At 29.7% G+C, this 21,582-nt stretch overlaps 3 protein-coding genes and 1 long non-coding RNA gene across 6 annotated transcripts in view; 2 read left to right on the forward strand and 2 right to left on the reverse strand.

Annotated features, from left to right (window-relative positions):
* Positions 1 to 13,325, forward strand: part of LOC114123210 (integrin alpha-PS2) — a 70,059-nt gene extending 56,734 nt beyond the window's left edge. Inside the window, exons 5-20 of one of the 2 annotated variants that reach the window (XM_027986108.2) lie at positions 2,879 to 2,999; positions 4,228 to 4,289; positions 4,420 to 4,468; positions 4,987 to 5,067; positions 6,402 to 6,577; positions 6,635 to 6,841; positions 7,181 to 7,286; positions 7,357 to 7,767; positions 7,845 to 7,993; positions 8,063 to 8,268; positions 8,333 to 8,579; positions 8,888 to 9,233; positions 9,367 to 9,458; positions 9,559 to 11,448; positions 11,603 to 11,839; positions 12,846 to 13,325. In XM_027986108.2, coding sequence (XP_027841909.2) covers positions 2,879 to 2,999; positions 4,228 to 4,289; positions 4,420 to 4,468; positions 4,987 to 5,067; positions 6,402 to 6,577; positions 6,635 to 6,841; positions 7,181 to 7,286; positions 7,357 to 7,767; positions 7,845 to 7,993; positions 8,063 to 8,268; positions 8,333 to 8,579; positions 8,888 to 9,233; positions 9,367 to 9,458; positions 9,559 to 11,448; positions 11,603 to 11,839; positions 12,846 to 12,953 — 4,488 coding nt within the window. In that variant the 3' untranslated portion in view covers positions 12,954 to 13,325. The remainder of the gene's footprint in view (positions 1 to 2,878; positions 3,000 to 4,227; positions 4,290 to 4,419; positions 4,469 to 4,986; positions 5,068 to 6,401; positions 6,578 to 6,634; positions 6,842 to 7,180; positions 7,287 to 7,356; positions 7,768 to 7,844; positions 7,994 to 8,062; positions 8,269 to 8,332; positions 8,580 to 8,887; positions 9,234 to 9,366; positions 9,459 to 9,558; positions 11,449 to 11,602; positions 11,840 to 12,845) is intronic. The other variant, XM_027986110.2, reaches the window with a different exon arrangement.
* On the reverse strand, positions 12,676 to 17,948 carry LOC114123211 (epimerase family protein SDR39U1-like). 2 transcript variants are annotated; one of them, XM_027986112.2, is made up of 7 exons: positions 17,665 to 17,948; positions 16,568 to 16,689; positions 16,291 to 16,501; positions 15,693 to 15,842; positions 15,430 to 15,620; positions 15,099 to 15,371; positions 12,676 to 12,970 (listed from the first exon to the last, which is right to left on the reverse strand). In XM_027986112.2, the coding sequence occupies exons 1-6, from the start codon at positions 17,717 to 17,719 to the stop codon at positions 15,150 to 15,152; spliced, it is 951 nt and encodes a 316-aa protein (XP_027841913.2). In that variant the 5' UTR covers positions 17,720 to 17,948; the 3' UTR covers positions 12,676 to 12,970; positions 15,099 to 15,149. The 2 variants fall into 2 exon arrangements, with proteins under 2 accessions (XP_027841913.2, XP_027841912.2); XM_027986111.2 differs by having other exon boundaries at positions 12,676 to 12,973.
* Positions 17,949 to 18,078: 130 nt separating this feature from the next.
* Positions 18,079 to 18,726, forward strand: LOC114123212 (uncharacterized). The gene is made up of 2 exons (XR_003592334.2): positions 18,079 to 18,291; positions 18,516 to 18,726. It is a non-coding gene; the product is annotated as an uncharacterized LOC114123212 (long non-coding RNA).
* A 407-nt stretch (positions 18,727 to 19,133) lies between these two features.
* On the reverse strand, positions 19,134 to 20,821 carry LOC114123191 (epimerase family protein SDR39U1-like). Its single transcript, XM_050204029.1, has 7 exons — positions 20,662 to 20,821; positions 20,483 to 20,595; positions 20,214 to 20,424; positions 20,005 to 20,148; positions 19,742 to 19,932; positions 19,301 to 19,517; positions 19,134 to 19,208 (listed from the first exon to the last, which is right to left on the reverse strand). The coding sequence occupies exons 1-7, from the start codon at positions 20,753 to 20,755 to the stop codon at positions 19,162 to 19,164; spliced, it is 1,017 nt and encodes a 338-aa protein (XP_050059986.1). The 5' UTR covers positions 20,756 to 20,821; the 3' UTR covers positions 19,134 to 19,161.
* Between the last annotated feature and the right edge of the window lie 761 nt (positions 20,822 to 21,582).

Consider the following 21,582-nt stretch of genomic DNA (forward strand, 5'->3'; position numbering starts at 1 on the left):
AGTCAAGTTTGGTTATCAGTGCGATATCATATAACCCGCGTCAATGGAGATGACATAATGAATATTTGTGAGAAAAAAATGCAGAAGAACTTAATAACTTACAGTTTTGATTGACATCTGATTCAGTCTTATAATATTGTTATTTCCACCACTGATTAAATAGTACCATTACTATTATTATTAGTATTACTATATTTTATTAAATATATAATTTTGAAGCTAAAACATTCTTTATGGAACATCCTGTATATTATATTTGGGTACCGCCTAATGTATATTAACAAAAATAAATCACCGGTCAACTCTCAAGACCTAATCTACCTGCAGGGCTGCTTGCTACATGCCGGCTATTTGCTTATATACTTGCACCGATGTTAGTCGTCTGACACTAATTTAATATACCTACCTATATATACAGATGACTCGTGTGATGAATGACGCGCCTCCACCGCCGACGTTGGACAGCGGTATGGCGGTTCGCCTACGCGAGAATAATATATATTTTTGGTATCTTGTGAAAAAAAAAAATTAAAACTACAGTCAAATCGCGTGCGTGGAAGTCGATACGAAATAAAAACTTATTATTATTATTATTTATTACTATTATTATCATAAACATCGTTGTTGTACACCTCTATTCTTGATGGGGAGAACATTTAAGCGAGAAACCCCAACGTAGCCGTTTGTGCGCGGGAAGGCGAATACGACGTAGGTATACTTGTATATTATAATAATATTTGCGTTATCGAAAACAACTTTAAACGCACACGATTGTCTCGGTCACGAAGAAGTAGCACTGTTTTCCAAAGTATTATACATAGTACGGTGCGGTCACATTAAATAATATATATGTATGCATTAATTACCATATGGTTATACTGTGTGCATAAAATAGAATTGGATGTATATATTACCGATTATATTATAATGATATGTTTTATTTTATTTCGTTCGACTTGATTTTCTTAGTTCTAGAAGTAGGCATTTATAATTTTACGGTGTCCTGATAAATAACAATAATATTACGACGTACATTATCGTAAAAAAATAAGATAAGTATAACGCTTGACATACAAATTTTCTTGTTTTCCTAGTACCTAGGTCCTACCTATAGTTTCAAGTTTGTTTAAGATATTGATTGAAGTGAGAGATGCATCCGTGTTTTCAACGATGAAATCGTGTGTTTTTCTTTAGTCTATACCACGGTATATTATAATATAATATACCATGGTCTATACTAATTTTTTGCGGCAAGAGGAGTAAACCTACATCTCGTGCTTATCTGCTATTGTTTCCAGAAACTTGTAAGCTAGATGTATTGTACTTTAGTGATGTAATTTTCAATTTTCTCTTTTTTTATATAAATCGCGTTAAAAAAATACATATATCGAAAAAAATTCTAATTCAATATTTAATTTTCATCAAAAACAATATTGATTATTTTGTTATGATAAAAAGTATCAATTCTAGATATGCTTAAAATTCTCATAAATTATTATTTAATATATGACAAAATTCGGATATCATTAGTTGTTCATATTATGATTTGAGCATTTATATCAATTTGTTGTAGGTAAATGTATCTAGATCTGTTTGTAAAATGTTGTTAGTTATAGATACCTATTGATTTATTGTAAATATTTAAATCTTAAATTTTAATCGATAATAATACACAAAGTCATATGTGCATCAAATTGAAACTATAGAAATAGCATTAATTACAACATAAACACTAAATTTGTCTTGAAATTCAAACTCCAAAGGGGAAATATTATATTTCAAATATACCTATACTATGTATACCTAGGTACCTACATATTATTTACGGCTATGTATTCAAAGGTATAACGTATAAGGTATTAATGATGCGATTTATGTGTCCGAGGTACTTTATATATATATATATATTATATATAAGTATATTAAATAGGCAATAGCATTCCATTGTAATGGTTCATGAATAACATCCATAATATCTTTATTATCTCAATGACTCAATGTTATTAATGGCTTTACTGGAAATTCGAAATGAGCGTTAAATTGTACTTATTCTATTATACATACCCATACGTGTATACACTGCATTAGCTGCATTTTATTTTTAACGAAATATAATAATCTAGAAAAAGTTACATTGGGCGGCATAATTGAGATAAAATAATTTTCGTAATAAATGGTCTTGTTCCGTATTTGTAACGGTCGATTAATCAATGTCTTCAAATCTAAGAGCTACTTGGAATGAAAAAAATACATATAACGAGACCATCATTGTTACACTCGTACATCACACGTTCGTCGTCTTTGGATATGTACTATACTAATTTGTCTGTCAGTTAAGGCACGACTGAATGGAATCAAAAGACCGCAATTATTTCCATAGTCATCGGCAAGAAACTGCGCGCGCGTTATAGTTAAGATTACAATCGTAAATGGGAACAGGGCGATGAAAAATTGAGTTTACTAAAGGAAATGCGTTTATAGTAGATGCACCTGTTTTATTTAAATACATTTTAGATTTAGGACGGAGCGATGAATGTATTGATTATACAATGATGTGTAATGTGTGTGTGTTATATGTACACGATTTATAGAAGAAAAAAATATGCTTTATAATTTTCAACTTCAATATTTTTCGTGATAAAAAGTTGAATCTTATAAATATATTTGAAGGGTCAAAAGTAAAAAATTCCCATAACTTTTCTTAGTAATTATGAAAAACAAAAAAAAAGTTAAGGATAACGAGAATTTTTATACATATCATTAAAATTAGTGATTGTATTTTGTGTTTATTGTAGTGACAAGATAGGGACACTCCATACCAATTTATTTTTTATACTAATGCGCTTAGAAAATTAATTATTTTATTAATATGTTTCAGGCCTGTGCTCCGAGGTATGTCTATTTCACTAGCAACGGCAACAAACGAGAACCCGTGGGTTCGTGTTACACCACCACTGATTTTTCGACAGATTTTGCCGAGTATTCTCCGTGCCGAACACGTAAGTGAATCGAGTTGAGTTTGTTTTAATATACCTAATATAAATGAAATATCTAGAATTCTAATAAATGCTAAAGATTTAACTTTAATGTTTATGATATGAAGTAAATAATATATGATTTAAATAGAAACCATTGTAAATTTGCAAAAGAAAATCTATTAAATAAAAAACAAAATTTAATTAATAAAATTGTATAAATATATTATATATCATGTGGACCGGATCTATTAGAGCTATATCGCCTATATCTATAATAGTAAACTTTTATTTTTCATTTTTTTTTTTTAATTATTATTATATTATTTTATTATTGTCTTAAAATTATTAATGAAATGTACTTATAGAAATTTAATTTTTTTAAGTTAGGTCCCTACTTATTTATTAATTTTAATGGACAGATAACATACGTCACAACAGTTGTCTATTTTTTTTATAATTTAACAGTAAAATATGCATTTACAATTAAAAATGAATAAATTTATGATGTACGATTTTTTAATATTATGTAAAAGATCTTTGAAATACAATTCTTAAATAAATAATACATTTTGAAATCATATAAATTACTCAAAGCCCATCTCACTTAAGTTGCATAATGTGTTATGTGCATGCGTTTATTGTTTGTCTTCGTAATTATTAATAATAATGGTTAAACTAAACATAAAACTCCGATACAATAATTGCAATAATTTGCTGAATTAATATTTTTTTTTAAATAGTATACCTATTGTCGTTTATTTTTAAATTACATTACAAATATTGTATAAGCTACTTATGAATGCTTGTACAGCATATCTATACAACATTTATTATTATTTATTATCATAATATTACGTTACTCAGTAACGAAAATTTCAAGTCCTAAAAATATTATTAGGCGTTCATATTGTATGGCGTATCTTGCAATACATTCTATAATAGGTATATCGTGCATAGAGTTTGCTTAGATACTCTCATCTCTTAAATGCAGATAAAATCATCATATCGTTTCCAACATATAGAACAGTATATTAAGTTAAAAATTAAAAAAAAAAATGTTACAGACATACTATATAAAATGGGTCAAGTCTATAATAATAACAACAAAATATATCAGTCTCACCAATACAAACGCACGCGCACACACAACCACACACCCATACATAAATATATGAATATTATAGTGATTTAGAGTGAAGTCTACTATAATATATATAGTATATATTATCTATGTGATGGTCTGTTTCAGGGAATTGGGGTCACCATAAACAGGGTACTTGCCAAGCTGGACTCGGGGCATCTGTTTCTAAGGTAATTCACCAATTCACGTATATATTTAAAAACCCGAGCTTTTGAAAACACTATTTGGCTTTGGTCTTGAAAACGTATTTAAATTCTTTGTTTTCACTCTATTTGTTTATTTGTTTATTTCCTCCTTTAGGATGGAAAGCGATTATTCATTGGTGCAGTCGGAAGTTGGTATTGGCAAGGTGAGACTATTATTTCTTCCAAATTATTATAAAATATGTTTATGTATGCCTACTACCTATAAAAATAAAACATACACATTTGTCCTGAATATAAATTAATATAAAATTAGTCGTTAAAAACTCCATAATAATATGATTATTCATTTTATTGTTGTAATTTTGTATATCAGATTATGTATAATAATATGTATCTTTATGTAAAATTGTATTTTTCCTATGCCTGCAGGTTATTAGAAAAGATGTGCCTCCTATGCATGCACTGTTAATTTCACAATTCGGCATGTAGTTTATGTTATTGCTTTATGTCTGTATTTTTGGGATTCGTAACTACATACTCGTAGTATACAATCCTGGCGAAAACACTATCTATTATTCCTAAATTATTACTGTTTGCGGGAAAAACAATTATGTGCATTTTTTTTCATCTATTAAACGTTTTGGGCATGTTTGATTTGTCGGGGCCATTTTTTTTACTTTTTTTGGATGTAAAACACACTATTTTTAATGTTATTTGGCAGGCCAATTATACTCAGTCAATTCGTCAGCTCGATTGCCGTTTTTACCGGCAATACAATATATCATCGACGACATCGACGAAGGTAAACAAGTGTTGAAAATGAAAACGGAACTACAAATATATACCTATATACGTATATACTCCCTCCGGAAGTCATTGATGACATATATTAACCCATTACAATTTAATCGCAGGGCTTGAAATTATAACCCATGAACATAATATAATGTACTTAAACTGAAACGGTAAACGTTTTAATTGAGTCCATTTAGTTTTTAATCATGACCAGCTAGTATATACTTTTATCGTCGATCAAACTATTTATTTATTTTAAAATATAAATAAATAAACAACGTGGTAATAAAAACAGAAACGACATTAAATTGTTTTTGAATATAATATGGTCATCTACATACTTACGAGTATTATGTGACATATTTTTTGTAAAAAGTTTATTTCTGCCATGATTAAATGATTTAATTTAAAAGTTTAATTACGCTGGTCATTTGATTAACTCTATTCTGAATTATATGATTTTTATTTTTTACTATTATTCAAAGTATCTATAAATAGTTAAATTACTTAAATTATATACCTATTATTGGTTTATATTTAAGGATCGTAAAATTATTAATTTTTTTTTTATAAAGAATCATAAATCGTAATTATAAAGTAAATTTCAAGTCCGGTTTAATTGGCATGATTAGGATGTGTCGGGAAATTGCATTTTTGTGGGAATTACTTGACGCTTTCCTGTTTCGCTTTGCTTTGGTCACTATACTAACGTTTGCTGCTTATTGCCTGTGTTCGTTATACTAATCTATACTACTTTTATTATGTTTGTTATAATGTTTAATAATTTATAATATTCCAGAGAATAAAAATAAAATAATAATATTTTAATCCCAATAATTCCTAATGACACACTTAAAAACACGCACCTAATGGGTACAGGATGTTTCAAAAGTCCATTCAAGTATTTATGAACTCTCAAGCTTTATTTTTCAAACCTGAAAATTTCTTTGAAAGATAATAAAAAATAGACATAAATGTCTGTAGAAGAGTTTAAGCGAAGTTCTATAAATGGTCTATACATGGGGTAGTCTTGGAGACAGGTGTACTGCTGATGACAGATGCTCATTAGAGTAACACGTGCACTGCAGTAGATGACAACATCCGATAGACACTCGAAAGTCGAAACATCCTGTACCAAAAACAAATATATTAATACATTTAAAAATAAAAACACTAAATATATATATTATACACTACTAAATAGGATAACATAAAAAATAAAGGTGAATTAAATTGTTTTTAAAAAAAAATTTAACTTTTTTTAACTCACTAAGCTTGGAGAAAGGCGGAATATCAGAAAATCTAGAATGAAAAACTATAATGCATGTTTATATTTTATAGGCCAATTTTACTCACAAAACTTGTATAGTCGACCAGATGTACTTTCGACCAACGAGGGTCCACCAGCGGATGACGATTCGTATCTCGGTTATTCAGTTGCAGTCGGTGCTTTTGGATTTGGTTCAGAATCCGGCGCTGCCGTTGGAATGCCCAGGGGCGCAGGACTTTACGGAAAAGTAAAAACCATAACAATTTTGAATCTGAGATAATTGATATTGATTAAATTTGTACAGGTCCTTTTATATTCCACTGATCTAACAAATTTGTACAACATCACTGGCGATCAACTCGGTGCATATTTCGGTTATTCAATTTGTGTGTCGGACGTAGACGGTGATGGTGGCGACGACATAATTATTGGTGCGCCACTGTTCAGTGAGTTTTCCAAAAATGACGGATCTTACGAAACTGGAAAAATTTACGTATACTTGAAAAAAGAGGTACATGATAATAACAATACATTTATAAATCTTAATTTAATCAGTTTTGTGATATTATATTGTTCTAATATCGTAATATCAGTAGATTATTTTTACTGACTATTTCACTTTTATGAGATAATTTTAAAAAGTAATTGATAATTCTTTAACAATTTAAAATATTTTTTTATTTTGTACATATCTTTTAATTATGACTTATAATTAGTAAAAATAAAAATGCTGATTTTTGAAATGTCGAACTTATATGAAGAATTTTTGTTTAAGTTTAATGAAATAAATATTTAATTGTTTGAAATAATACATCAAATTAATGTACGTAACTAATGTGTTCATACATAGGGATATAAATTTTACGAACGGAACACAAGAATGGGCTTTAATTCAAAATCTCGTTTTGGACTAGCTTTGAGTAGCTTAGGTGATATAAACAAAGACGGATACGGAGGTGAGTTGCGCATTGATTTTAATTATTGTTATCGAATAAAATATTATTATAAAGTCATTTACAAATTCAGATTTTGTCGTGGGTGCTCCGTATGACGGACCCAATGAATTGGGCGCAGTATATATATATCACGGAACTAAAACTGGCGTACGGGAAAAATATTCTCAAGTGATCAAATCGGAAGACGTATCCGTAGGAGTAAGACCCATATCGACATTTGGTTTTTCGTTGTCAGGCGGAACAGACTTGGACAACAATCAGTATCCAGATCTGATTATCGGTGCTTACGAATCAGACACAGCTTATTTCATGAAAGCAAGACCCGTAGCTCAAATGACCACGTCCGTATATTTCAAGTCTGAAAATAAGCAAATAGCGCTGGAACGTAGAGAGTGTACGACCAGAGATGGTACTCTGGTCCCGTGTTTATTTTTGTCCACTTGTTTACAATATACGGGAATTGGCGTCGATGATCAACTGAGTAAGTAAACAGTAGATATTAATAATGTAAATATAAAATTAGCGTATAAAAATATTACTGATGATTTATTTTTGAAGATATTGAAATGCAACTAGTACTAGATGCTAAAAAACCAAAATCTCCGAGAATGTTCTTTTTATTGGATGAGAACCGAAATGTATTGAACCATAGTTTAACGTTGGATAAAAATGACCAATCTTGTAAGACATTCAACGTTTACTTGAAGGTAAATATAGGCTTGAATAATTTTTTAAAAATATTTTTCAAATTAATCAAAATTTTTTTTAAATTTTAGAACAATGTTAGAGACAAGTTAACGCCGTTAGAAGCTGAGTTAAGATACAGAATTATTGAGGAGAATAGAAAATTTACAAGAACTCTAACACCTGTAATAGATCTGGATAACGAACTATTTGCTGTCTCTAGAGACTCTATAAGTATACAAAAAAATTGTGGAGGAGATAATATTTGCATACCAAATCTTCGACTTATTGCTACACCGTAAGAACATATTACTATTATGCTTTTGAATAATTATTATCAATTATTATTTGTTTGGTTTTAGGGATTCCGAGTCTTTCTTATTAGGTTCAAATAAAAAATTAAAAGTTGACGTTATAGTACAAAATGAAGGCGAAGATTCTTTTGAGACCACTTTTGACATGACTGTACCTCCAGGCATCAATTATGTAAAAATAGAAAGAATTGATAATAATGAAAACGATATACCTGTACAATGTTCAGCTCCGTCAGAAATGACAAACAACACTTTACATTGTGACATTGGAAACCCATTGCCCCGAGATAAATATGTTAGTTACATTTATAACTAGTACCTAACACAACTAACAACTATATTTTATAGTAATATATTTTAAATAGAAATATAATACATGCACGGATTTAAGGGGTGGCCAAGGGGTGATAGCCCCCCCCCCCCCCCCCGTAGACTGTGGCACACTGATTCTAAAATATCTGTTTTAGTGTCCGATAAAATAATATACTCACGTGTTCATCGCCCCTCCCCCCAAAACCGTGTAATTTTTTTTTGGATCCGCACCTGATATAAAATATAAAATTTAAGTTTTAACTTGTTATTTATTAATTACATATTTTGTAGGTACAATTTAAAGTTGTTTTGGAGCCATATCAAACTACTGAAACTAAGGCCAAATACGAATTCAACATGGTGGTGAACAGCACAAATCCTGAACGTTTTGATTCCGTATCAGATAACACGAAATACTTAGGAGTACCTCTTTGGGCGGAAACTGATTTGATCATTGTGGGATCGTCAAAACCTGTGGACGTACATTATAACATAACAATGGAAGAATCTTTAAATATTACCGATGAAAAGCAAATCGGCCCACAAGTTATTCACATCTATGGGATTCGAAATAAAGGTCCTTCAGATATATTAGAAGCTGAAGCTTATATTGACTGGCCTATGTTCACTTTGGCAGGTAAATACATTTTAATTTAACTCTAAATATTGATCGATATTATCGGCAATTTATTAACAATTAAAATGTATTTTTTATCTTTAATTGTAAAAAAACCAAAATAGAATAATTTAATTGAAATATTTTACTATAGGAGAACCGCTATTATACTTACTTGAAATGCCCGAAACCAATGGACAAGTAAAATGTGAAGCTATTGAAGAAATTAATCCATTAAAATTAAATGTAAGTATTGACTCAATGAGTGTATGCTATCTAAACACTATAAACAAGTAACCACTTATTCTGTATTAATGTTTTTTATTTGTATAATATATTTTTGCAGATCGACCGTAAAAGAAAATCATATTTTGAATCGAGTGGTTTGATCTCGAGCGGCTCAGGTGCATCTGTCACTGTTAAGGGTACAGAAGGTGCTAGTTCAAATTCTGCAGGTGCGGTCGTTACAAAAATCAAAACATTTGCGGAACTGACAGAGGAGGAAAAAAGACGTTTCATGGAAATCCAAAAGAAAGAAGAGGAAGAATCGAAATTGCAGTGGGGTGACGGTTCGTATGAACAAAAAATTCGATACCAAAACTCCAAACACGAATCGACCGGAACAAAAGTGAACAGCGGCATGAGTAATAGCCGTAACGAGGGTTCCGGAGCGACAGTCGTTACTGACGTCAACCGGGGTCCGAAATTCATGATCGGATCATCGGAGAGCGGCGGAGGCGTAGTCCACAGCGAATATTCGGGTTCAAAGTCGACAAACGTGTTGACGGGCAGTCAACGGGGCAATGGTGAAGTGTCAGGCGCTTCGGGGGTTACTAACGCGAACCGAGGGCAGACGTTCACCGCTGAGTCATCTGAAAGCAGTGGCGGCATAGTGCGCAACGAGTTCGAGTCAAAGTCCTCGTCCTCAGGTTCCGCAGGTGGCGCGTCGAGTGCTCAGGGTAACCGTTGGTCAATGGCTGGTGGAGCAGAGAGCGACTCTAGATATGGTTCAGCGTCTCGCGGCGTGTATGGCGCCGCTCACTTTGACGAGTCTGAGTCGTCGTCGGGCAGTTCGACTTTCCAAATGGGTGCATCGTCATCTGGGGGTGCGTCACGCGTCGAGACTGTAGGCACAGATTCTCGCGTGGCGGGGTCGTTTGAAAACAGTGCCGGATCGGAATCCCGTGGTCAGTCGTCCGTGACTGTCATCCAGAGCGGATCGAAGGTATACGGTGGATCGGAATTACATGGCGGATCGGAATCATACGGTGGATCGGAAGTACGTGGTGGATCGAAAATATACAGTGAATCGGAAATACGCGGCGGATCGGAAGTACGAGGCGGATCGGAAGTATACGGTGGATCGGAAGTACGCGGTGGGTCGGAAGTACGAGGCGAATGGTCGTCCGGAGGTCAATCTTCGGTAACTAAGCATGGTGGAATTAACGGTTGGGAAACATCTAAGACGACTGCCGAATCGCGAGGAGAAAAATGGTCCCGTGACAACGGAATCGGTACACAATGGAATCAGGGTGGAAGTGGGTGGCATCAGGGTGCTAAAAACTTTACGAGTTTCCGAGAATCGGAAAAGAGTCATGTGGCAAACACAACATGGGACGACTCTGCAGGTGGTGGTATACAAAAAACGTACGTAACGGACCGATGGAGGACCAACAACGATGGAGTAATACGCAACGGCAGTTCGTCGCACGTCGTAGACGGTGACGCGTTAGACTACAGGGATGCTGCGGTAAGGAGGATGAACATGGCAGCAGGGACAGGCAGCGTGACCAATGTCTTGGGTGGCACAACAGGCGACGACAGCGACCTGTCGATCAGTCTGACAGGCGGCGCTGCAGTCACGGAAAGGCAGAACCAAGGATTCAGGCAAACCAAAGTAGACGAGTCGGAAACGGTGCAAAGGTGGCGGACTGTTGACGGGAAACTGTACCGCGCCAACGCGGCAGGCACCTGGGACACGTTGCACATGACTTCCGACGGTAATGGGCCGACGGAAGTGTATGAGGCTCAGGATCTAAGTCCGCAAAACTACGTAAAACCGACCGACGTCGATGGCAAGTTTAAGCTGTACACCCGGTTCCGGAGGGACACGCAAACCAAGCGGTGTGGGCCTACGAGGTGCGTGACCGTCAAGTGTAAGATTGGACCACTGTCCAAAGATCAAGAGGTGTGGCTGTCGTTCAGGTCCAGGGCTTGGGTTACTACTCTCAAAAAGGTATTTATTAATAATTATTAAGAATTTCTTTATCCTAAGTTAAGACAGACTACGGCCTAACAATTGCGATGCAAAGGATTAAATAACCTTTATTTCAAACTTGGTACCTGTTTGAAAGTACACAGCTAAAAAGATATCTGGTTTCCATTTGCAGGTGGCGCTCAACAGACCGGTGACGCTAAGTTCCACGTTATCTGCAAAAGTCACAAAGCTGCAATACATCGGTAAGCCGGAAAGCAAACTCGCCCAGGTCAGAAGCTACGAAGTATTCACGGAAGTCATCCCTAGAGACCTGGCTGTTAAACCGGACATCATTCCGCTTTGGATCGTTGTCTTAGCCGCCGTTGCTGGGACGGCTATCCTGTTGCTGCTCGTGTATTTGCTCTACAAGGTAAACTTAAAACATATAAAAAGTTCCTATAAACTTAAAATCGAGTAAAGCTCATATTTGAGGTCATACTGTTTTTTCAAAAATAAAATATAATATGTTATACATATGTTTATATTTTTTTAAAAAATTCAACACTTTCCATATAATTCAACTATTTTGAAGTGTTAATAAATATGTTACTTGTTTGAAAATATTAAAATAAGTGACCCCTTGAAACAATTCTTAAAGAACTTTAAAAGAAACAAGAAGATGAAAGTGCCAGAGTACCAGTACCGTTTTTGATTATTGTATGGTCAAAATATTTCAACGACATAATTGTTTTATACATAAAACATATTTTATACAATATACAGTGGTTCTTAACCTTTTGTAGGTTACGGACCCCCGATGAAAATTTTTTAGATACAGCGGACCCTCTTACTAATTTTTTTTTACATCTCATGTTAACACAACCAAAATTATAATAAATATTTTATATTATAAATATATAAGTAGACATAACATAACATATTAATTAAACATTTATAATTAAATCTTGTACGACGTTTTAAGGCTGCCGTGAACCACAGGTTAAGAACTGTTGCAATATTACATCGAGAAAATTAAAAATTAAACTTATAATGTCACTTAAAATTATAATTTACTAAACACACATAAATTTGATTAAATAGCTAAAGAAGTAACAGTCATTCATTTTGATTTATAAGAAATATTTCAAATGAATACCTTCAAAACAAAAGAATTGATTATACTACCTTTATGTACTATAAAAATTTAATCAAGATGCACCTTTATAATTAATTCTTTTAAAGTAATTTTTCATTAAAAAAATAAACTGATATTAATAAAACTTTATTAAATTGGTAACATTTAAAATACTACGACGCTTAGTATAAATAATACATTATAATGCAATTTTGAATTTTTGGTTGTTATATAAAAACTAATTTTACAAATCAAACATGTAAATGCATTTTTAAATAATTTATTTATTGATTTTTGATAGTGTGGATTCTTCAAACGCAATCGGCCTTCTAGTGCACCAGAAAAACAACCATTGACACACAGAAATGGACAGGCGGAGCTTTATCAAACGGGAGACGAAGCTTTGTAGAAACATTCAACTTTGTTCTGCTAAAAAAAATTGAATTAAAAAAATAAATAAATATGATTGGAACTTAAAAAAATTGCCACATTAAACCACCTAACTGATATTAATTTGTTATAATTTATTTTGTAAATATTTTAAAATAACTATTATATATTATGTTTTTTTGTAAATAGTATATATATATTTGTTTTATTTTCTTACATTTTGAAATAATAATGTAAATTTTAGTCTTATTGTAAATTAAATTATTATATGAATGTATTAATTAATTAACTGTACTTAAACCTTGAGAGTAATTATTTTTACAAAAAATGAATTAAATATATTGTTTTAAAATTATAACGCTCTAGTCTAAAAATAAAAATTGTAAATTGAGTCGCATTTTCATTTTTTACAAAATTAACATTCAGTTGTAAAATTAAAATTTTTAACTATCAATAATTTATGCTTGTGAGATTAAAACAATTATCAATATTCAATTTACTTATTTTAATAACGACTGATAATTTTTGGTTTATTTTTAATTGAAAAATAAATTATAAAGTGTAAATAATAAATGTTTTCTTTTTTTTTTTATATAGAATATAGATATTTATTTTTCAACTAAAGAAATTGATTGGATTTATTATTGTTAAGAAACAGTCACAGCAGAAAGAATTCACCATAAAAACATGCTTACATATTTTCTTCGTAGAAAATGATGAGCAATATTCCATAAAAAAAAAAAAATTGAGAATACATGTGAAATCAAATATGATGTATCGCAAAATAGGGAATGAAGTCATCAGTTATATACATATATATATTTTTTTTATAAAATTTACAATGTAAAAATAAAAGGATCTTTAATAACATATGCCGGTGACAAGTCTCTTTAAAACAAATAAATTGTAAGACAGAGTATATGAAAATGATTCAATAGGTTTTGAGAAAATAACTTTAAATCATAAAAATCTATTTAAAAATGAAAAAAAAATGTTTTTTTAGACATTCTCTATTAATAAACCGAATTAAATTAAAATTGTATTACAATCCATGGTTATGATTATTATAATAATAATAAATATAAAAAATAACTATAATTCACAGAATTGTATAATAATTGAAAAAAGTATAAAAAATATGATACTTAAGTATTAATAATTACCTAAGATGAATTTACATATAATTAATTTAATAGGCAAGTTTCACTTTGTCACATGTAAATTAGTTAAATTCAAAAATATGGTAACAAATAGTAAATGAAAATAATTTATTTTGCACATTATATCGATCAAATTTTTAATAAGTAAGTTAGTATGGAGTGGTCTTTAAAATAATATTTGAAATGCAATTTAAATAAATCAAAATAATATTGTTCAAATTTGTTTAAATAAGTACACATTACAAAGATCTACAAAACATCTGGTTGTTTTTCGAATGAAATATTTATACTTATATTAAAATTATTATCATTTGGTAAATACTAAATAGTTATTTTAAAATAGTAAAAAAGTTATTTTAGTTGTGCAATTTAAAATAGCCAGTGATCCTAAGATATTTAGTTGTAAAAAATAAATCACAAAATTTGGTTTTTCTGTTTAATATGTTGATAAATCTTTTTTGGATTATTTATTGGACCTATTTAATTTCATTATTTTTAATTCGTTCACTCCTAATGAGTAAAAAAAAAAAAATGTACAATTATTGTACAATAATAAATATGTAACGCTCAGTTCATGATTAATTATTTCTGGAACTAATTAACACATTAAAGGTTATCTTAATCATCATCATGTTCATTGATGTCCACGCTTAAATTATTTTTAAATCTGTTGATTACTAATTTTTAAATCTAATTTAATTATATTAAAAAACTTTTCGTACAAAATAATATAATGAAATTTTATTAGTGATATTTTTTATGTATAAAATAATTGCTTAATATTTCATGTATATCCTATAGTAAATAATAAATATTTAAAATAATATATCACCAACACAAGGTATAAGTTTACTAGGAGAAGGTCAACAAAATCACGTTTGAGAAAAATAATTTATAATGAGTTTGATTTGATAAAATTAAAATTAAAAATATTTACTTTAAATTAGATTTGTAAATTTCAATTATTATTACAAACAGTAATAACATAAGCCACTTGATTATACCTCATATTTAATACTATCAAATGTATTAGAAATTGTTGCCAATGCATCAAATTATTCTCTAGATACACGACATAGTGCTGCTTTGACATCAGGTAATTTGTACACAAAATTTAAGCTATTTAATTTGGTTGGTTCAACAGCTTGTCCTTCTAAAACCATTTTTGCACGTTCCGTTCCAAATATTAATTTGAAAATAATTCCTGGAACTTTTAATACAAAACTATGACCAAAGACTTCAACAAAACTCTTGGCAAAGTATTGATGGGTAATTATCTGAAAAACAATAAAATTTACTTAAGTGTTTAAAATTTAGAAAATAATTAAATATTACTTCAGGTGCAACTCCATTGACAAGACCCTCTACCTCGTTGTTTTCAATAGCAAACAACACTATACGACAAACGTCATCAATATGTATCCAAGGAAAGAATTGAGAACCTTCACCCATACATATTCCTAAACCAAAACGAAAGAATGGATAAAGCTGACTTATAAATCCTCCATGTCGGCCAAGTACAACCCCTATAAATCATATATAAATTGATGAAATTCAAACATGTTTTAGTGAAATAAAAAAATAATAATTATACATACCTAATCTAATTATAACTGAGCGTACGTCATCTGATTTTGGTATAGCACTTTTTTCAATCCCAATTGCTAATTTTGATAAGTAATCAAATTCTTTAACATCATAACTCTCTGTGTATGGTTTAGATTTATCTGTATTTGGTGGATAAATTCCTAAAAATGAAATCAAAAGGTATACATTTAATTGTGTAACTATCAACAATTTTAATCAAATAAAAATAACTATGTTTAATTTAAACGGTATATAAATTATCATTATTTTATTATATTTTGAAAAATATTATCAAAATAAAAATGTTATATTAACATATTTGCTACAATTAAATTTGTATACAAATAAATCCTTTGAAGAATAAAAAAGGAGGGATTCTTAAAATTAAAAATATTGATACCCAACTTTTGATAGTACCAATGAAATAATAATTATTGGTGAGATTTACAAAAAATAAATTATAATGTTAACTGGGTTATAATGCTTCAAATAAGAAGAAACATGATTCTTTTTTATATCATTCTGCATATTGTGAACTATGCTAAAAAATATTAATTAGAATATTCAGGAGCAAAAACATTAATTAAAATCAAATTAATAGAAACATACCTACTCCAGAAAAAGATACAAATAATTTCGGTTTTGGCGAATTCATGTTATTGATTGCATCAACAAGCCATTGATTAGTCATTACTCTACTATCCCATACAGATTTTTTAAACTTTGTGGTCCATAATCGTGTAGGTTCGAGGATTGGTTGGCCAGCAGCATTAATAACAGCTACAGTATCAAGTGGAATTTTATTATTTTTTATTTGATCCTACAACAAATGAAAATAAAAATAGCTATAAAAACTTTAGATCAATGATTTTGATTTGGTTTTTACCCAACTTATAACAGAATCAGATTTATTAGATTCATTATTTTTTCTAGATATGATAGTAACATCATAATTTTGATCTTTGAGATACTGTTTTAAATATTTTCCAACAAATCCTGTTCCACCACCTAGAAAATAAAATAGATAATATTAATTGAAGCAGTAACAAGAAAACCACCATTCAGAAAAAGTAGTATCTTTAGTGTAATCTTTGTCTTACAAACATACAACAAAGTCAATATTATGCATTCAGCAGAATTCATTTTTGTTATTAATTTTAATATTTCAGTAAATTAACGGATTATTAAATTTGAAGTTAAGAATATTATCTGTTTCAATATTTGAAGTATTTAAATTTAAAAACAATTAATGAACTTTATAAAAAAAATAATACTTTACATACTTATAACTTGGTTTAAAATAAATATCTGAAGGAAAACTGAAATCAATTTTTACCTTAAATTTTAATAAAATATAAAAAATAACAATACGAAACAGATTCTGTTGATCAAAAATATATCATGTTGTATGTTTATAAGACTGAAATAACATAAGTGGGTATCTCATATTAATGAATAATAAGTAATTGTAACTGAATAATAATACTTTGGGCTATAACAGCTATATTTATTCACATAGCTAAGCAAAGAAATGTATACAAAACGTATACTTTGGAAAAAGAATAATTAGGAATATAAGGTAGTTATATTAACAATCACAAGAGCTATGATTGAATGTGTATTGAATAAATTTCTTAATATATTGTCATCTGTATGATGAATTGTACTATTATAATTTTATATATATTACAAATATCTCAATTAGACTAATACCTATTTAAATAATTTAATTTGAAAGAGTAAAAGTAAAAAAAGTGGAATTTAGAACATTTAAATGACATAAAGGTGATCAGTTTCTAAACTATTTTGATATTGTATTCAAAGTAATTGAAATGTATTTTATTTCTTATTAAAAACAAATTTAAAATTCAAAATTTAAGATCATCAAACATAATAACAAGATTTTAAGGCTTAGGTATTTATACAACAAAAAATATAAATATATTACATACATAAATTTATGAAACAACAATAATATCATACCGATTAACACTCTTCCTTTACTTGTCATTGAATAATTTCTACTTAGAGAAATCATGATTAATACCAAAAAAGGAAAAAACTGAGACGAATTGGCGGCATAAACAATATTGCTTAACGCTAATCAACTTCGTTGTTACTAGTGTCTAATTTGTAAAACTGTAAAATCGTACTTTTTAATTTTTACTTTTACATTATAATACCTATATATATTATAAACTGATTAAACTGTAATACTGTATAGAAATAGAAGTATATATAAATATAATTAAAAATAAAATAATCAACTTTTTGAACTTGAATAACTGATATCACATATTCACATTATCATTATCATTTATCATTATTCCCGTACAAAACATATGGCTAACCATCCAACTATACAGTGCTGCCTACTTACCCAACCACTAAAACTTTTACCGGGATTCTTGGTTAATATATTTTTCTTTCCACGTTTCGTTTATACGTAGATAACCTCAAATTACCATCTATCATGTTGGATGCACTGCATCTGAGAGAAATTTCTCGGACTAGTTCCACGGCGTCATCTTGATTCTTCTCCTCTGTCACAAACAAATTTGTTCCTGAACTGAGCTGAACCTTCGTTCCGCTCCGAAATTCTCGTCTTTTGTAAGTACTTGACTATTTTATTTTATACTTTTTTTTTTTCAACCTTCTTTATTAACGTTAGCATTTATTCGTACATTATTTACAAACTTTAATTAACCCGGTTTTCTCATTCAATTTAAATTTTTCAATAAATAATCTGTCGCCAGTTTTTCATAACCACCCTTTACACGTGTTTTCATATTTCGATGGCCGCTTTATTTCTTTATTTCTGTTTATGTTTTTAGATTTGTCGTTAGCCCAATTATGAGGGCTAAGTGGCGTAAGAAGCGTATGCGTAGGTTGAAGCGCAAGAGGAGGAAGATGCGTGCAAGGTCCAAGTAAACCTCGTGGCCCGCACCGGACATCTCACCATGTTTTGGTAAACAATAACCGATATTGATACTTTTATATTGAATCATCTAAACAGTAATAAACTCCATCTGTTCAACATATAAACCAGGCGTTTTGTTTTTTTTTAAATTATTTCCGACTAGTGTAACCACATCCTGTTAGCATTTTTAGGTTAACTTATAAGGTGGCCCGCTGGCCCGTAATACTTAATTAAAAACCAATTTTTTTATTAAACTGACCATGTTTCTTATTGGACTAAATCAAGTGTTTTGTGAAAGTAAGGTTCATATACTTGAAATAGGTATTTAGATTCTTGGACGGTTTTTTTGCCAAATTATTCTCCTGTTGATGTAGTATTAAGTTTAAATTGAAGATATGTTACAATGTTAGGCAATTCAATATATTGATATATAATATACACATCCTTGTTCTGTGATGTGTGCGAGTCAAGAGTTCTGTTGGTAGTTGGAAAAAATTACATAGTAAATAAATCTATAGACTTAATACATACCCAGTGTGATATACAACAGTCTAATTTTGTCATAAGTCATAACTACATGGTTTATCTTCGCCACCAAAATTGGAAACTATCCTTCAATAATTTTTAATTAGATGGTATGAACAGTGAGCACAACAAAGTAAGTAATATTTCTAAATTATATTATTTTATTTTACTGACTTAAAATACTTCTCAAAGCATCTTCGATTTCACAATATTGAAATTTAAATCCACAATCCAAAGTCCTTGTTGGTAAAACTTTTCTTCCTTCTAGTAATAATTTTGTTCTTTCTTCTCCAAATATTGACTTAATTAATGTTCTAGATGTATTTAACTTCATTGGCGATTTTTTTGCCATTAAGGTGTAAACAGTAATGAATTCTTCTTTAGTTGTGCACTAAATTAATTTAATTCAATTAAACACCATGATAAAATGTTTTTGAAACTAAAACAAATATTGTTGACTGATATGAAAAGTTATAGAAAATACTACATTTTACATTCTAAATATTTTTTTTTACCTTGTTAATATATGTCCTAAACTTCAAGTGCTTAATTTTATAATCAGTAAATTAATTACTAAAAAACATTTTTATCAACTTAATTTTTAATGATAATTACATTTGGTGATACTCCATTGAATATTCCACAAAGTTCTTCATTCTCTATTGAAAATAATATAAGATTAAGTAAATCACAGATGTGTATCCAAGGCTGATGCTGACATCCATCTCCCATCTGAGCCCCTATGCCTAGAGTTGTAGGATATTTCAAGGATTTGAGAAATCCACCATTGTGACCCAGTACTGTTCCTAATTGTAAATTATAGTAAGTTTAAAGCCATTTTGCTTTAATTTTTTTTAAATATAACACATGATGCAAACCTGTTCTAATTGATATTTTACGAAAAGGAAAATTCTTTGAAGCTTGCTCCAAATCAATTCCTAATCTAGTGAAGAAATTACAATCTATCATTTGGTCTGTAGGAATAAATTTTTCTGTGTGAACTCCATCGGATGGATACATATCTGTTGATTGTAAATTTAAATTTAAATTATTTAAATTAAAGATTTTTAGTTAACATCTGTAGTACCAGTACTATTGATTGTAATAAACACATTAGGCTTGCATTCAGTAGAATTTAATATTATATCAGTTAGCAACGTGGTAGATCCAACTCTACTGGTCCAAATTTTTTGTTTAAAGTTGCTCCCAAAATATTTAAAAGGAACCATGATAGGTTCACCAGTCAAATTGACCACAGCAGTTGTGTTACTTGGAACACCATTATGTATTAAATCCGCCTACAGAATATAGATACTTAAAATATAATCATATATTTTTGAAATCCTACAATATTACCCAATTAATAATATGTTTCTCTCCAGTCCTAATTCTAGATACAACTGTGACTTCATATTTTTCTCTCAACAGTAATTCTCTCAAGTTTTTGCCAATAAATCCAGTTCCACCTCCTATACATCAGTTAATAAACATTTTTATAATAAAAATAAAAATTGATATATTCAGAAATACTGTACCGATTAGCACATGACCTTTGGAACTGTACAAAGCTGTTTGTATAAATCTAAATGAAGTTTTAAGTAGTCCACAACTTTTCAAAGGATTCTTCATATTAGTTTATAACTAGAATTATATAACAGGTAAGATAAAAAGTAAACTGTTAATTGTTGAAATCGAGTGTGTAAGTTTTATGAAAATAAAATTCATACTAACGAGATAATGCCATAGAATATTAGAATTTATTGAACATAATCCATGTTACAACAAAATAGCATATTATATTTATAGAGAGCCTAGCACGTTTATAAAAAACGATTATAATTATCTAGGCTCTAGCATATATATGATTGATTCAAAGATTTAATAGGTCTATGGATTGATTATTGCCTCGTGGCATGGAAGATTTATCATTGGCCACTACTGTATGTTTAAAAGGCCATTAGTTCACTATATTTATATCTATGCTATTGATTTTAAATGTTACATATCTCACACGATTTAAGATGGTATATCTTAAATCGTGGTATCCCAGCATCACAGACAACTACTAGTAGTCCATGCCCAGCATATATGTTAAAAATACAGAGTATATAAGACATAATATTATGAAAGTAAAATTTTATCATTATGATAAGAGATAGAAATTAAGAGAATATTAACTTTATTAAGGTAATTTTTAAATGGAAGCTGATTGTGTATGGTACAGCCACGGTGGATAAATATATATTAATATTTAATATATATATCTACCTTAGGTAGAGCTAAATATAATATAATAATATACAAGATTAAAAGAAAACAACATTTTTTTAATATTCATATTATATTCTAATTCCATAATAATCACAACCAATTCAATTTCGTTTAAACATTATCAATATTTGACATATCCAAACATAATGTTTGAGTTTACATAAATGAAAAAAAAATATGTAATT

Source organism: Aphis gossypii, chromosome 1 (assembly GCF_020184175.1).
Source record: "Aphis gossypii isolate Hap1 chromosome 1, ASM2018417v2, whole genome shotgun sequence".
NCBI classification, from domain to species: domain Eukaryota; kingdom Metazoa; phylum Arthropoda; class Insecta; order Hemiptera; family Aphididae; genus Aphis; species Aphis gossypii.

What these genes read in the sequence shown, in the direction of transcription:
- LOC114123191 (XM_050204029.1), bottom strand. Translation starts at nt 20,755, where the DNA reads ATGAAGAATCCTTTGAAAAGTTGTGGACTACTTAAAACTTCATTTAGA. An exon ending in CAAAGGTCATGTGCTAATCG is followed by an intron (nt 20,596 to 20,661) that starts GTACAGTATTTC and finishes ACTGATGTATAG; the next exon opens with GAGGTGGAACTGGATTTATT. An exon ending in TATTACAATCAATAGTACTG is followed by an intron (nt 20,149 to 20,213) that starts GTACTACAGATG and finishes TACAATCAACAG; the next exon opens with ATATGTATCCATCCGATGGA.
- LOC114123211 (XM_027986112.2), bottom strand. Translation starts at nt 17,719, where the DNA reads ATGATTTCTCTAAGTAGAAATTATTCAATGACAAGTAAAGGAAGAGTG. An exon ending in TAAAGGAAGAGTGTTAATCG is followed by an intron (nt 16,690 to 17,664) that starts GTATGATATTAT and finishes TTTATTTTCTAG; the next exon opens with GTGGTGGAACAGGATTTGTT. An exon ending in CTGATTCTGTTATAAGTTGG is followed by an intron (nt 16,502 to 16,567) that starts GTAAAAACCAAA and finishes CATTTGTTGTAG; the next exon opens with GATCAAATAAAAAATAATAA.